Source organism: Choristoneura fumiferana, chromosome 8, assembly GCF_025370935.1.
Source record: "Choristoneura fumiferana chromosome 8, NRCan_CFum_1, whole genome shotgun sequence".
Lineage (NCBI taxonomy): Eukaryota > Metazoa > Arthropoda > Insecta > Lepidoptera > Tortricidae > Choristoneura > Choristoneura fumiferana.
The window spans coordinates 16,473,501-16,487,667 of NC_133479.1; the positions used below are offsets into that span (position 1 = coordinate 16,473,501).

The window sequence follows — 14,167 nt, forward strand, 5'->3', positions numbered from 1 at the left end:
CGACGAAATAAATCGGGCACGTCACTAATCTACGAATTTATATTTGTTTATATTCTTCGTTGATAGTTTTATTTTCGTCCACGCAATCACCGATTTAATTCAGATTCTGATTCTGATTCCGATTCAAAACTATAATGGTATCCCAGCTCTTCAATATTTGGTAGATGCACCTCAGTGTCACTGTCCGTATCATTAACTCCAGTAAACGTGTCTAGACTATCAGATGACGATGAGTCATCACTGCTCCAATCATTATTTTCAGTCTCCGTCTCCACAGTCAATTGATCCTGTCTTATGTCCATGGCATATTCTAATGTCATAAATTCGTCTTCGCATCTGATGGCTTGGTCAACAGCTTGATGCCATTCTTCTGGTCCGATTGCTGCAAATATATCGGCGAGCCGTAGCATTTCGGTAGAATTTAATGCTACATCATAATAATTAACTCCCTTTACTTCAGACCAAAATGTTTCTACTTTTCCTTTTATTTTGGACCAAATGTTTTCTATGGGGTTAAATTCTGGATGGTGAGGAGGAAGTATCAGTACTTTGTGGCCATTAGCCTCCATGATCGTGTCTAAGGAGTATTTTATGTGCAAATCTTTATGCTTTTTGATCATTTCATACAGTTCTGGTTGAAAACATTGAGAATCAAAACGAATGTTTTTACTCGCTAACCAATTTCGCATTGTTTTCTTAGAAGATTTTGAGTTTGGGACCTTTTCTTCTATGGTGCTTTTGTAAGATATTTCGTCTACTACAAAAACCGAGTTGGGTTGCATATTCGGTATAAGCCTTTCTCTCAGCCATTTGTCATATATTTCTTTATTTATTATGCTGCGGCAATCTCCCATGACCAATGAGGCTTTAGTTACAAATCCTTTAGCATTTCCTGCTTGTACAAATATAAGCCTTGGTCCCCAGGCGATTTTATTGTTTATGCCTTTACTGAATACGTCACGCCACGTGTAATCTTTGTATAGACCGTAATATACACAAGTCACATCTCCATAAATTATGTCCCTACCCTCATTTCTGTACTTCTTAATCTGTTGCAAGAACCTTATTCTTTGTAATCTAACTTTATTTTTCTCAACCAACAGTTGCCCAATCGATCCATTATTCTTAATTTTAAAATCTATTTCTTTCAGGATTTTGCGCAGAGTATTGGCACACCCACTGAATCCAATGTCTGTTTTCAATTTATTTAAAAGTGATTTTACTGTTATTGTTTGTTTATCAATTAGCAGAAATTCATATACTTTTCTTCGTATTAGTTGATAACTAAAATCATCCAGTTCTAAGCAATATTTTTCTATTAATCTAGCCTTCTCGAATCTACTCTTCTCCTTCGCCGGACCTTTTGAACTTCCTGCAACAGCAGCTTCATCTCTTTCGTTTAAAATACGGGTAATAGTTTGTGGAGAAACTTTCGCTGCTCTTGAAGTACGATCATGTGCGTTTAGAAATCGGCTTCTATAAAACACACTACATAAAACTTCTTCTGCTTCTCTATCCATGAATTTGTGCACGTTCCATATTATTTCCTTAGATTCGCTTGTAAGTCTTCTATAAAATCTATTGCTTTTCATATTCATTGTAAAATATATTTTTAGTCACCGTGCCGTAGAAAATTTTAATTTTGACCGTACGTTATTTGCGGCTCTTTTACCGGCTCAACACGGCTGCTTGCACAACACAACAGTCCACAACAGGGGGGAAAAAAAAATCGGCAAATAGAAATCAGAAGCAGGAGGTAGCAGGCGAGTCAAAAAATCAGATGAATGAAATAACCACCTCTAGGGATGAAAGGATAATTGGAAAAGAGCTAACATCGATATCGAAAAAACACAATTGTGGGTAGTTTTGTGGGCGAACGTTATAGATTGGAAATAATTTATTGAATCAGGCGTTACTTTGCGGAGGTCCATATCAATGAACTAAAATAATTTCCTTGCTCACCCGCGACCTTACGATAGCTAAGCTTATGCAAAATATGCGTGTTCATGCAGTTCCTCCACCTCCACACTGTAAGAACACACACAAATCACACAAACCCATCCATCACCACCACCACACTACACTGACGCGTTTCGAACTCAAACAGAGCTCATCCTCAGAGTGACACAACCGTACACCATGCTACCAGTTGTTAGACTAACGAACCACAACCACCGTTTTAACTTGTCACTGTAACTCCCCAAGTACCCACATACGTTTTATGAAACAAAACAAAACTACCCACAAATTATTAATTAAATTTTTTAACCGTCCTTCAAAACTGCCTTGATTTTTTTTTTATTTATTTACTGTCAAGGCATGTTTTATTAACTACCATTGCTGAAATTAGATCCAAGCCGTAGCAAGGGAGATGAAACTAAATTTACCTGCTCATTAATAATAGACCCCATACTGTTGTATCTAATTATCTCCATGCATTCTAAAACATCGAGACGAAACCCCTTGCCACAATAATGTAACACTTCATACGAATCGGAGTCCGATAAAGAATGATTTAGTTCCAACAAATGTTTGGCAAAATTCGACTTATCAGGATGCTCATTCCTATATGCCGAAACATGCTCTTTAAATCTAGCATTAAAACTGCGTCCTGTCTGACCAACATATACTTTACTGCAGTCATTACAAGTGAGCTTGTATACACCCGATCTAGTTCCTTTATCTACCTTCTCTTTGTACTCTAAACTTTGTAACCACAAAGAGAAGGTAGATAAAGGAACTAGATCGGGTGTATACAAGCTCACTTGTAATGACTGCAGTAAAGTATATGTTGGTCAGACAGGACGCAGTTTTAATGCTAGATTTAAAGAGCATGTTTCGGCATATAGGAATGAGCATCCTGATAAGTCGAATTTTGCCAAACATTTGTTGGAACTAAATCATTCTTTATCGGACTCTGATTCGTATGAAGTGTTACATTATTGTGGCAAGGGGTTTCGTCTCGATGTTTTAGAATGCATGGAGATAATTAGATACAACAGTATGGGGTCTATTATTAATGAGCAGGTAAATTTAGTTTCATCTCCCTTGCTACGGCTTGGATCTAATTTCAGCAATGGTAGTTAATAAAACATGCCTTGACAGTAAATAAATAAAAAAAAAAATCAAGGCAGTTTTGAAGGACGGTTAAAAATTTAATTAATAATTTGTGGGTAGTTTTGTTTTGTTTCATAAAACGTATGTGGGTACTTGGGGAGTTACAGTGACAAGTTAAAACGGTGGTTGTGGTTCGTTAGTCTAACAACTGGTAGCATGGTGTACGGTTGTGTCACTCTGAGGATGAGCTCTGTTTGAGTTCGAAACGCGTCAGTGTAGTGTGGTGGTGGTGATGGATGGGTTTGTGTGATTTGTGTGTGTTCTTACAGTGTGGAGGTGGAGGAACTGCATGAACACGCATATTTTGCATAAGCTTAGCTATCGTAAGGTCGCGGGTGAGCAAGGAAATTATTTTAGTTCATTGTTATAGATTGGTTTTTTACGTTACACGTTACAGAGACCGTTATAGAGACTAGAGGTTAAGGAGTGCAGGGAGTGCTATTCTAAAATTTGAAGTTTGTATCTTACTGTCCCTTTTATTTTCCTATTAAATGCTATTGGCATTAGCGAGACGGCACGGTACGAAGTTCTAAAACCGGACTCTTAGTATGAACGCGAAATCGTTTTTTTTTTTACAAATTACATCAGCGTCCTGGCAACCCTGCCGGATACGTCAGTCAAGTCAGGCTATAATAGTCAAACTTGTCACAGTGACGTGTAACATTTTACGAGTGATTATTGATTAGACTTGGACCAATGAACCGTAAATTAAGTTAAAACCGAGAATATAATATAGGTAATAGTTTGATATTGCAATGTCTTCTAAAAGTAAATTTGACAGTGCCAACAAAGGGAAAGCGGGCGAATCCATATGGAAGAAAGCGTTCGTAGCGAACGCGGAATGGCCTGACAAGGTTAGTTTTCTAATCACGAGACTTGCCGTAATTGTGACAAAAACTTTGGAATTGTTGAAGTAATTTGTGTCTTAAATGTTTTAGGAGGAGTTTCTGGACGTTATCTATTGGATGCGCCAGGCGATAGGCATAGTTCTAGGGCTTTGCTGGGGGCTTCTTCCATTGAAAGGATTCCTGGGTTTGCTGCTGTAAGTATCTGATGGACTCACTTTTTTAAAATGTACTACTAAAACCGTTGATGTGTATTTTATACTTGGAACAGTTGGCCGCAAGCCGCATCTAGTCTTTGATATAAAATGTTTCCTCTCAATAGGAAGAGTTGATAATTAAGATTGAAAGGAATCAAATATAACGATTTGATTTTAGTTATAGAAGAATAATTTGTTATTCATTAGTATTTTAGAAATTCACATAATTATCTTTTGTAATATTTTTGTTATTTATCCCATTTCAGTCTAGTTTTCCTTGAATAAGCTCTTAGTTTCAGCATAAATGTAAAAGGAAATTTATCTACAGACAGTTTTCAGTGGACAGCACTGATAACTTAAAAAAAAAACTAGAATGCTACGAATCAAAAAGATCTGTCAAGTCTTGCTGTAAGTTAGTGGTGCCATTATTAAAAAGACAGTGGTTTATGTTTAATTTGTTGCAGCCTGGTTTTTATTTTTTATATCAACGGCACACATCCCCACAGATTTTTCATATATGAGTGTTGAACCTTACTGTGTGAGATTTTCCAGAAGTTAGAAGACTTGTCCCATTATAAGCTAATGGGATTTATCACACTTGTAATTTTACCTCAATGTTACAACCACATTGCAGTGTCATGGTGGTTGTCCCATTTGTTGTTGGAATGTGTTCGGAACTTAAACTTAAGAAGAAGAGTTCTTAGGGGTTTGGGTTTGGGCACAATGGTCAGGTCAACTGTTGGCTCTTAGAGCTGACATCTGACAATGACCTTTGCATATACCACTTCTTTGATCTGTCCCTTGTGTAGGCACCTGATAATTGCTTTCAACTGCCTGCCTGATAATTTAAATAATAATATTAATAATTGAGTCTTATGAGGCCATATTTCATAACATTTCTGATGCTCATGATCACAATCAAATGACAGATTTCACATACAAAAACGAGCAGCAGAAACATTAGGCAATACAGCCTCTGGAGTGTTCAAAGCCTCAAAAAAAATGTGTCTACATGTTGCAACATCCATAGATACAACACTACCCATGTACTATATGATTTGAAATGTTTATTCATAATGTGAATCATAACATTTTAACATTATAAAATAACCTTGCAACATGTTTTCAGGTTTGTAGCAGTCAATGCAGCAGTGATATATTTTTATGTTAACAATTTCCAAAGCGTAGACGAAGAGGAATATGGGGGCATGTGGGAAATCACTAAGGAAGGCTTTATGACATCTTTTGCTGGGTTCTTGGTAAGTATTTTATGTAATGTAACTGGTTCAGTAGTCCTATAATCCTATGTACACAACACTGTGATGAGCAGGCTGGCTTTTTTTTTTATTTGTTTATTCCATTTAAGTGCTGCAAGTTATTGCGAATTGTGTTTTTTTTTTTTCTTACTTTCTTTCTATAAGGCACCCTTATAACTTTGTCATATCATGTCTGTCTGTCCTTCCATTAGATACCTTAGAAACTGTTTGTGAGAGGAAGCTCTAATGTTGCATGAATATATTATTATGTAGGTATATTATTTGATAACTTATTTATAACGCTGACTGTACATGTTCACCTTTTGTAGCTAAAAATCATGATAGTATAGTACCTAAATGTAATCTCGTTTTCTCAATTTAACTGATAAAATTTCTTATCAGATAATTCTTTACTGTATTTTACAACCTGTCTTATTTTCTATCCATTCTTTTTAAGGTTATTAGCATAGTTTGTCTAAAACTAAATAGTAGTTACATTTTGTTGATAGGATTTTGCACACTCTTAACATTAAACACTTGTTTAAGTATCTACCTATAAAAGAGAAATCTGACTGAATGACTTACAGACATTGAATAGCCTAAAGCAGCTAATCTCAGTGCTCCGCGGCGCTCATCGGCTGTCCGCGAAGCTTATGCGGAGGTTCCACAAAAGTACTTACCTACCTATTGACAATAAACTGTACCGTATGGTTGCAGAGTACAATCTCCCATTTATTAGTCGTTTTGACTATTCTAGACCTACGCCCTGCACTGGGACGTATATACCTAGATTCTAGATAGACCTAGGTCTATCATCATCAGCGGTAAATATTAGCGGTAGTTTTCTAATAAAAGTGAGAGCCACTCAAGTGTCGGTGCAGTACCAAAATTTAGCGTAGGCAAGATAAATTTTGCGAGGGCCTATGATGGTACACAACACATTAGATGAAGAATTTTTAAATAGCTAACAAAGGAGAAACTTTTGAGTCGTGACGCCCCTCAGGCCATAGCTGTAGGCTGTAAGAACCAGTGAACAAAACCACTGTAACTAGAGATTTGAAATTTGTAATGGCATAGGAAGAAACTGGTGTTTAAGACACAGGCTCAGCCTAGTTTTACTAGTTTAGACACCAGAGATTATAGACTAAACACCCTACATCTCATGTTATAACTATTAACAATGTAACTTTTTGTCAATAAACATTAAACATTTCTTATTATTATTAATTTGAGGGACATAATTATTCCTCTTTGATCCGAGAGCTGAATTAAGTTAAGAAGGAATTTCCCTGAATTCTCACAGGGAAGATAACAATTTTTTTATTCTTTAGCAGGATAGAGTATGAACGTTATTTTAATCAAAATGTTTATAATTTTCCAGGTAACATGGATAATCGTGTTCACTGGTTTACACGGAAGCAGTTTATGAGAATCATAGACTAGAAGTGCCACAGACTAAATAGACTTTTGTAGTCCATGTACAAATGTGTTTGAGCGGCTTGGGAAGACAATATGTGAATATATATAGACATGTAGTTTGTAAGATCACAAACCTGGCAAATACTTTGTTGATAAACAGTAGGGTAATAAACAGTTAAAATCAAGGATGAAAGTAGCTTATTTGCTACATATTGGCAGGGCTTGGAACTAGTTTTGAAAAAACTTGTATATACCGCTTTAATGCCGGTATATTCGGTGCTCGGTAGCAGTCGTGGTAGTTCGATCTATGGCTTTCTAGTAGTTAGTCGTGGATTCGAACCCAAGCTCGCTTTGAGGGTTTTTGGAGGTTTATATGTGAAGTTTACATTTGAAATTTACCATGAACCGAGAGAAAATTTGCACACACCTGTGAAGAAATTCAATGGTGTGTGTGTAAACTTCCCAAACCTGGGCCCGCTTGGGAATTACGGTCCAAGCCCTCTCATTGTGAGTGGAGGCCTGTGCCTTGCAGTGCGACATATATAGCCCGAGCTGATGAGCTTAGAACTAGACCGAAATTATTGGCACTAAATGGTTTCAACACCACGACATACACCGACGACAACACGTCGGTGGGTTGGCGCGAAATCAGATCGAAGATAAATGTTTAATTGATTGCCAGGTTAGTGATTAATAGGCTTTCAAAATGTAAAATTATTTGGTAGTGTTTATGGGATTGAGACGGGTTTTCTTTGAGCAGTGTTGCGCTGAATATTATTGAATCCAAAAGGCCTTATTGTCTAATACATTCAGAATCACAATCGTTTTTACCACTTCTTTCTGTCACTCAGTACAAGACGGGTAGAAAGAGATGGAAAAAGCGATCGTTAACGTCAGCGCGTTAGACAATACGGCCTCTGCTTGACTAAGGCGAAGTCACGGGCATAGTATTATGTTCTATGGCACTGAAATGTTTATAATAATATGTATACTGGAAAAACTAAACTATCATTTAGATATCATGTGACAGCAAAATTTTGTTATAGTATTCAATGAAGGGTACACGATATAATGTACAGTGTAATTATGAACAGAGATGGGCATTAATCGATAATTTTATTAATCAACTAATCAATTGTTTGAAGAATCAACCGTCACAAAATTAATTACGATTAATTTAGTCGCGATTAAATTAACAGACGGAGTATGAAATGAATGATGAATGAATGACTGAAATGATTTTCTGCCAAGTTTCTTGCAGCGCATTCTTCTTGGCAATGATGGTCTTTCCGAAAGCGCTGGTAGTTTAAAAAATGACGTGTAAAAATACCCATTGCGGCCTATTTACTGAATAAATGATTTGGATTTGTATATTCTAATAACGATTGTTCACTCGTCATTTTAATAGACTAAATTTCACTATTAAATCTCGATTAAAGAAAGGGAACTACACTTTCTGTCACTTAAATTTAGATTTGTCACTAAACTGCGATACCGTAATTATTATATCTTTTCCTTTTAAGGAATATATTGGTCCCTATATCTTGTCATGTGTTGTTCACTCGGAAAATCATTCTAATATGTATGCTGTGATATTTGTTTCAAATAAAATTTGTTTATTGCTAATATTAGTCGAAAAAAATTTAATCTAATTAATTAATTGATCAAAAATTTAGTCGCTGCTAATCAATCGACGATTAAATTAATCGAAAGTCAAGTCAACTACGATTAATTAATCGTCATTCATTTTTAATCGTTAATCGCGATTAAATAAGTTAATCTCAATCGTTAGTCGATTACATTTTGTCCATCTCTGATTATGTATTATATACGCGAATCTAACTGTCAACTATGAGTTGTGAGGTATTAAGGTGCTGATAAACTTGAGCATTTATTTTGTTTTACCTACTTGTAACAACAAAAAAATCGAGTATTCGCCGTTTTTAACACTTTCGGCCCTAGTGACACAACGTCTGAGACTTTTTTGTTCTTCCTCCTATGCCAGTACGTACTTGTGACTGCTGTGGGATACCTATGCGCTATGCCTAACGGATAAACATACTTATAATAAATAAATACATACTTAAATTCGTAATAAACATCCGCGTTCACCATCATCAATCATCACATCACATCGTTGTGTTTTGTTTCTTGTCTTTTGTACAATAAAGAGTTTACAAACATACATAAATACATCCAAGATCCGAGAACAAACATTCGTATATGTCACAAATATCTGCCTCGGCCGGGAATCGAACACGGGACTGAAGCTTCGTAGTTAGGTTATCTAACCACTTGGCCATCCGTTCGTCAAAATGCTCAAGTTTATCAGCATATTTAAAGAGAGTTTTTCATCGTAACGTAACATTATTTTGTTGCCGTTATGCGCCACTACAGCCACTGCTAAAGGTACACTCTACACATTACACCGTATCATACCTGGCCGTGTCTAGCAAAAATATATTATTTGTATCGAAAAGTATGAGACTATTCCCACTAGCGCGTTTCGTAACCAACCGTCGCCGTCGCGTGTCATGTATATGCGTTTGACACTCTTAACAGACGTTTTCAACCGGTGTATATTTTCAGGTGTGCCGTGCACTGCATTGAAAGGGTCCATATCGGCTCGCATACTTAGGTATTGAAAGTCCGAATGTATGTTTGTCAGAATGATCGTTTGGCATAACTCTTTTTTCTCTAAATCCAATAATTGTTCAGAATTGTTATAAAACAAACCTAACTACTACTACTACTACTACATTTTTAATTTTCATTAAATTTTTATGGAATAATCGAGAAAACTAACAAAAATGCAACGTTGCCAGCTCAGCAGGTATAAACGCTCTTAAAACCAAAAGGTTGAAATGCCTGCTTTAACACGTTCCTAACACGGTCGGCATGATACGGTGTACGTAATGTGTAGAGATTAGAGATCTTAAATGTACTACTTTTCCGAACCGGTGGGGCTACGAAACTCGCAAATCGAAGTTCGTATCGCACCGTCCCTTTCACTTGCGTTTTAAATGACATAAGCGTCAGCGGGACGGCAACATACGAAGTTCGAGTTGTGCACTTCGTGGCATAGGGCCGGGAACAGTGACATATATATATGTTTTATCTGTAAAATTTGTTTGCTTATTTTTTTTAATTGCTGCCATTCCATGCTGCCAAGACTCGCTGGTCAAACGCTTCTGTAAGATGAAATAGGAATATTATTTAAGTGAAATAATAATTGTTAAGTTTTATGTAATGGCCGAAGTCGAGTTCCAACTGTTGTTTCACTTATCAAGTTGTTACAAATGTCATACTTAACCCATTTCATAGCGTAATAATATCTAATAGTGGGTGTTCTTCTGTATCAGCGCTAACTGCCTACAAAGATCCAGTTCTAGAGCGCACAGGAAGTCGACGAATTATAGTTTTGTGGGACGCAGTCCTGTTACATGGCAGATTTACCTCACTAGTTGTTATTATTACACTATACCATCTTCATTAGAACTTTGGGTTTGAGTAGCTGTTCTCTAGGGCATTACATTAGCATTTATCGTGGTCATAAATGCTATCCTTTTCACACACTATGTGTTAGAAAAAGACGATGTTTCATGCGTGTCTACGATAAGCGCCAATGTAGACCTCTGGTTAAATAATTATTAGATGCAACGGATTGTTTATACAGATGTGAATTGTGACAATGCAATAATGAGTGTTTTACCTTGTTTTGTAATATTATTTTGTTGCGCTTGTCTGTACGTTCCCATTATCTTATTAAGAACAAAAGTGGTTGATTTAATAAAGATTTTATAATTGACATTATCTTTTTGTGCTACCTTGAAGAAACTGCCAAACTTGCAGTGAGACTGCGTCTTCGTCTTGTAAAGCAGCGTTTCCACCGATAATGTGCGAGGGATAATATGTGGCGTTATCTGGTAAAAGGTACCTTGTTGTCGGTTCTAGTTTCCGAGATAATCGCGCTTGAAGTAAAATGTCGAAAAAAATCATTTTTTCTTTTTTTACTCTATATTAATAAGCAGGGTCTAAATTTTAATTTGACAGAGACACAAGTTTTTAAATCGATTTTTTATGAGTTAAAACATCCCTTAAAGTTTAGTAAGAAAGGTACCTTATTGTCGGTGCCGCTCTTGAATGCTTTCTGTGCGCTCGGTATCGGTTTGGAAGACGTGTCGGACGTCGGTACTTTGTCGGCGCGTCATCATCATCATCCTAGCCTATACGTCCCACTGCTGGGCACAGGCCTCCTCTCAGAATGAGAGAGCTTGAGCATTAGTTCCCACGCGGGCCCATTGCGGTGCTTGTCGGCGCGTAAAAAACGTCAAGAATCATCATAAAATGCGTTTAATTAGAGTAAGGTAAATCATCAATAACTGGCCACCCTTAGGCGGTAGCCAGTTAGGCCCTTATCACACTAGCGATTTGCGGGCGAGTTGAATTGGGCGTTCGCTTGTTCGCTTTTGGGCGGGTTCGCTTCGAGCGCGTAACGATTTCACCGCGAGCATGAAACGATATCGCCGCGAGCGCGCAACGATGTCGCTGCGAGTTCGCTGCGTTAGCGCCGAAGACGCCCTATTTATTATACGAAAGTCTACAATATGGCGTTTTTGGCGCTAAAGCAGCGAACTCGCCATGCGGTCGCAGCAGCGACATCGTTGCGCGCTTGCGGCGAAATCGTTATACGCTCGCAGCGAATTCACTGCACGCTTGCCTCGCTTTCAACTCTCCCGCGAATCGCTAGTGTGATAAGGCCCTTATTGACGATTTACGCCAATTTGTCTTTTTTTTATTCGACTGGATGGCAAACGAGCAAGTGGGTCACCTGATGGTAAGAGATTACCACCGCCCTTAGACACCTGCAACACCAGGGGATTGCAGATGCGTTGCCAACCTAGAGGCCTAAGATGGGATACCTCAAATGCCAGTAATTTCATCGGCTGTCTTATTCTCCACGCCGAAACACAACAATGCAAGCACTGCTATTCACGGCAGGATTAGCGAGCAAGATGGTGGTAGCAATCCGGGCGGACCTTTCACAAGGTCCTACCACCTGCTGGTCTTTAGAGGTTGATTTATAGTAATAATAATAACGATTAATAGTTACAACTACAGATCAAAAGCATTTTTTTAGATCTTATTCTTAACTATGTCACTAAACATTTTACGTCCGACAATAAGGTACCATTTCAAATACGTTAATCATTTAGTGTGTTGAGACAAAATTATAGGTTTTTGGTAAGTTTTTATACTACAGTGTTCTTAAATTAAGACTATTAAAATTAATCGTAAATTATTAGTCGTTTTCAAATGATATCACTTCATAATCACTAAATATTTTACCACCGACGATAAGGTACCTTTTAGAAAATATACAGGGTGGAAAAATCTAATGCACATGGATGGCAACTACCTTAAGTATTGTAAATAACACATTTTGTGTAAGGGAGACTTTCCTTCGTTTTTAAAAACAATAAAAACTGCATTTAATGATTTATGAAAAATCGCTTGCCTCAGTCGGGACTCGAACCGGTCAAATGTGACAAAAAATAATGTGCTGTATTTTATGATGCAGATCGAAAGGGTTACTGATAAGGTTCATTTTTCTCTAAATAACAAATACAATCAGAATAACGGAAGGCCATGAAAATTGTAAACGAAAAATTAAAACACACAAAATAAAACAATATTCATTAATTAACCTTACTAAAACCTTTCTAACTAAAGTATTACATTTTTTGCATTAACAAAGTACGCTTCTATTAAATCGAACTGTTCTTGATAATCGTCAGCCATTTATAATGTAAAAGCACTTGCAAGTCACAATTTCAATTTATCTACGTAAAATAGTAGCTCTAATATTCGAAAATGGAATAAACACAATTCGAAAAAAAAGAAAAGAATGCGTTCAACAAGTCGGGCATTATTTGTTTTAAATTAAAAAGATTGCACTTAGAAAAACAAAAACGGTTCGTTAAAATGTTCCATTTTTAAAAATTTACCTATCCTAGCTACTATGATGACTAGAGAATAATTGATGCAATTTTCCTATCAAAGGAAGTAGGTTACTAAAGTGGCATTAGTAATCGCAACTAAAGTGATAAGTAAACATAAGTGTAGCTCATCATTATCATGTCATTTAAACGTCTTTATTTTGCTTGTATTCCAGGGATTACGTCTTAATTCACGTGACGGGTGAAATCAAATTTAAAAGGTAATTGTTAGTTTTCATGGCCTTCCGTTATTCTGATTGTATTTGTTATTTAGAGAAAAATGAACCTTATCAGTAACCTTTCGATCTGCATCATAAAATACAGCACATTATTTTTTGTCACATTTGACCGGTTCGAGTCTCGACTGAGGCAAGCGATTTTTCATAAATCCTTAAATGCAGTTTTTATTGTTTTAAAAACGAAGGAAAGTCTCCTTACACAAAATGTGTTATTTACAATACTTAAGGTAGTTGCCATCCATGTGGCATTCGATTTTTCCACCCTGTATAGTGATTGTACCAACTTTTTACTAAACTTTACCTTGAATTTTGAGCCTGAAAAAACTAGTTTTTAAGATTTGTTGAGTTAATTTGGTCTCATTTGGCTATGTTTTAGCGTACTAAATATAAAAGTTTGTTGATTTTGACTGTTTAATTACATTTGTAAACAACAAAGTTATTTTTGTTAAAGTATTTTTTTTATATAATAAACAACGTTAATTCAAAACGGAGTAGTTCTTATTTAGTGTCCAATTACGCATAATATTTTTTCCTTCGATAAAATCCAATGGAAATATACTATAAATAGAAAAAATGTTAAAAATCCATCAACATTTTTTTTTTACTTTATGCACTTTGGCAAGGTAAACTATAGGAAAACCGTTGTCCAATTACAGTCAAGGGCAAAGATATCGACACGACCAAAGTTACAAAAATATGTATACACGACTTTATGCACTTAACATTAAGGCCGTGTATACATATTTTTGCAACTTTGCCCGTGTCAATATCTTTGCCCTTGACTGTACAAAATTGTTCTTGAAACCTGAACGCCCGTACAATCTACTCCTCAGATAGCATGTCATCTATGTAACTTCCAACAATAACATACTTTTATTGGGTGTATAAGTTTGAATTCAATTTTCTCATAATCACCTTTTCTGGCTTTTGAGCTTCAATATTTAAAAAAAATATCTATTAAACCTACATGCATGTTTCTTACATGGTTCGATAGCTAAATGTATGTAGATTATGGGGATATCAATAACTCAATACCGACAACAAGGTACCTTTTCCCAGATAACGCCACATATGTGTTTTTCATTAACCATTAGA

General features: G+C 36.4%; 2 protein-coding genes across 2 annotated transcripts; one reads left to right on the plus strand and one right to left on the minus strand.

Annotated features, from left to right (window-relative positions):
* Positions 1 to 86: 86 nt before the first annotated feature.
* Positions 87 to 1,390, minus strand: LOC141430550 (uncharacterized). Its single transcript, XM_074091300.1, has 2 exons — positions 1,361 to 1,390; positions 87 to 1,049 (listed from the first exon to the last, which is right to left on the minus strand). Exons 1-2 carry the CDS (start codon positions 1,388 to 1,390, stop codon positions 87 to 89), a joined length of 993 nt encoding a protein of 330 aa, XP_073947401.1.
* A 2,074-nt stretch (positions 1,391 to 3,464) lies between these two features.
* LOC141430654 (GEL complex subunit OPTI) lies at positions 3,465 to 10,642 on the plus strand. The gene is made up of 4 exons (XM_074091464.1): positions 3,465 to 3,971; positions 4,056 to 4,159; positions 5,289 to 5,418; positions 6,797 to 10,642. Exons 1-4 carry the CDS (start codon positions 3,873 to 3,875, stop codon positions 6,842 to 6,844), a joined length of 381 nt encoding a protein of 126 aa, XP_073947565.1. The 5' UTR covers positions 3,465 to 3,872; the 3' UTR covers positions 6,845 to 10,642.
* Positions 10,643 to 14,167: the final 3,525 nt, after the last annotated feature.

Excerpts from the sequence above, each read along its gene's own strand:
- LOC141430654 (XM_074091464.1), top strand. The coding sequence starts at position 3,873 with ATGTCTTCTAAAAGTAAATTTGACAGTGCCAACAAAGGGAAAGCGGGC. Across the intron at positions 4,160-5,288 it reads GGATTCCTGGGTTTGCTGCT|GTTTGTAGCAGTCAATGCAG; the intron begins GTAAGTATCTGA and ends ACATGTTTTCAG. Across the intron at positions 5,419-6,796 it reads CATCTTTTGCTGGGTTCTTG|GTAACATGGATAATCGTGTT; the intron begins GTAAGTATTTTA and ends ATAATTTTCCAG.
- LOC141430550 (XM_074091300.1), bottom strand. The coding sequence starts at position 1,390 with ATGAAGCTGCTGTTGCAGGAAGTTCAAAAG. Across the intron at positions 1,050-1,360 it reads TGTTGCAGGAAGTTCAAAAG|ATTAAGAAGTACAGAAATGA; the intron begins GTCCGGCGAAGG and ends TTCTTGCAACAG.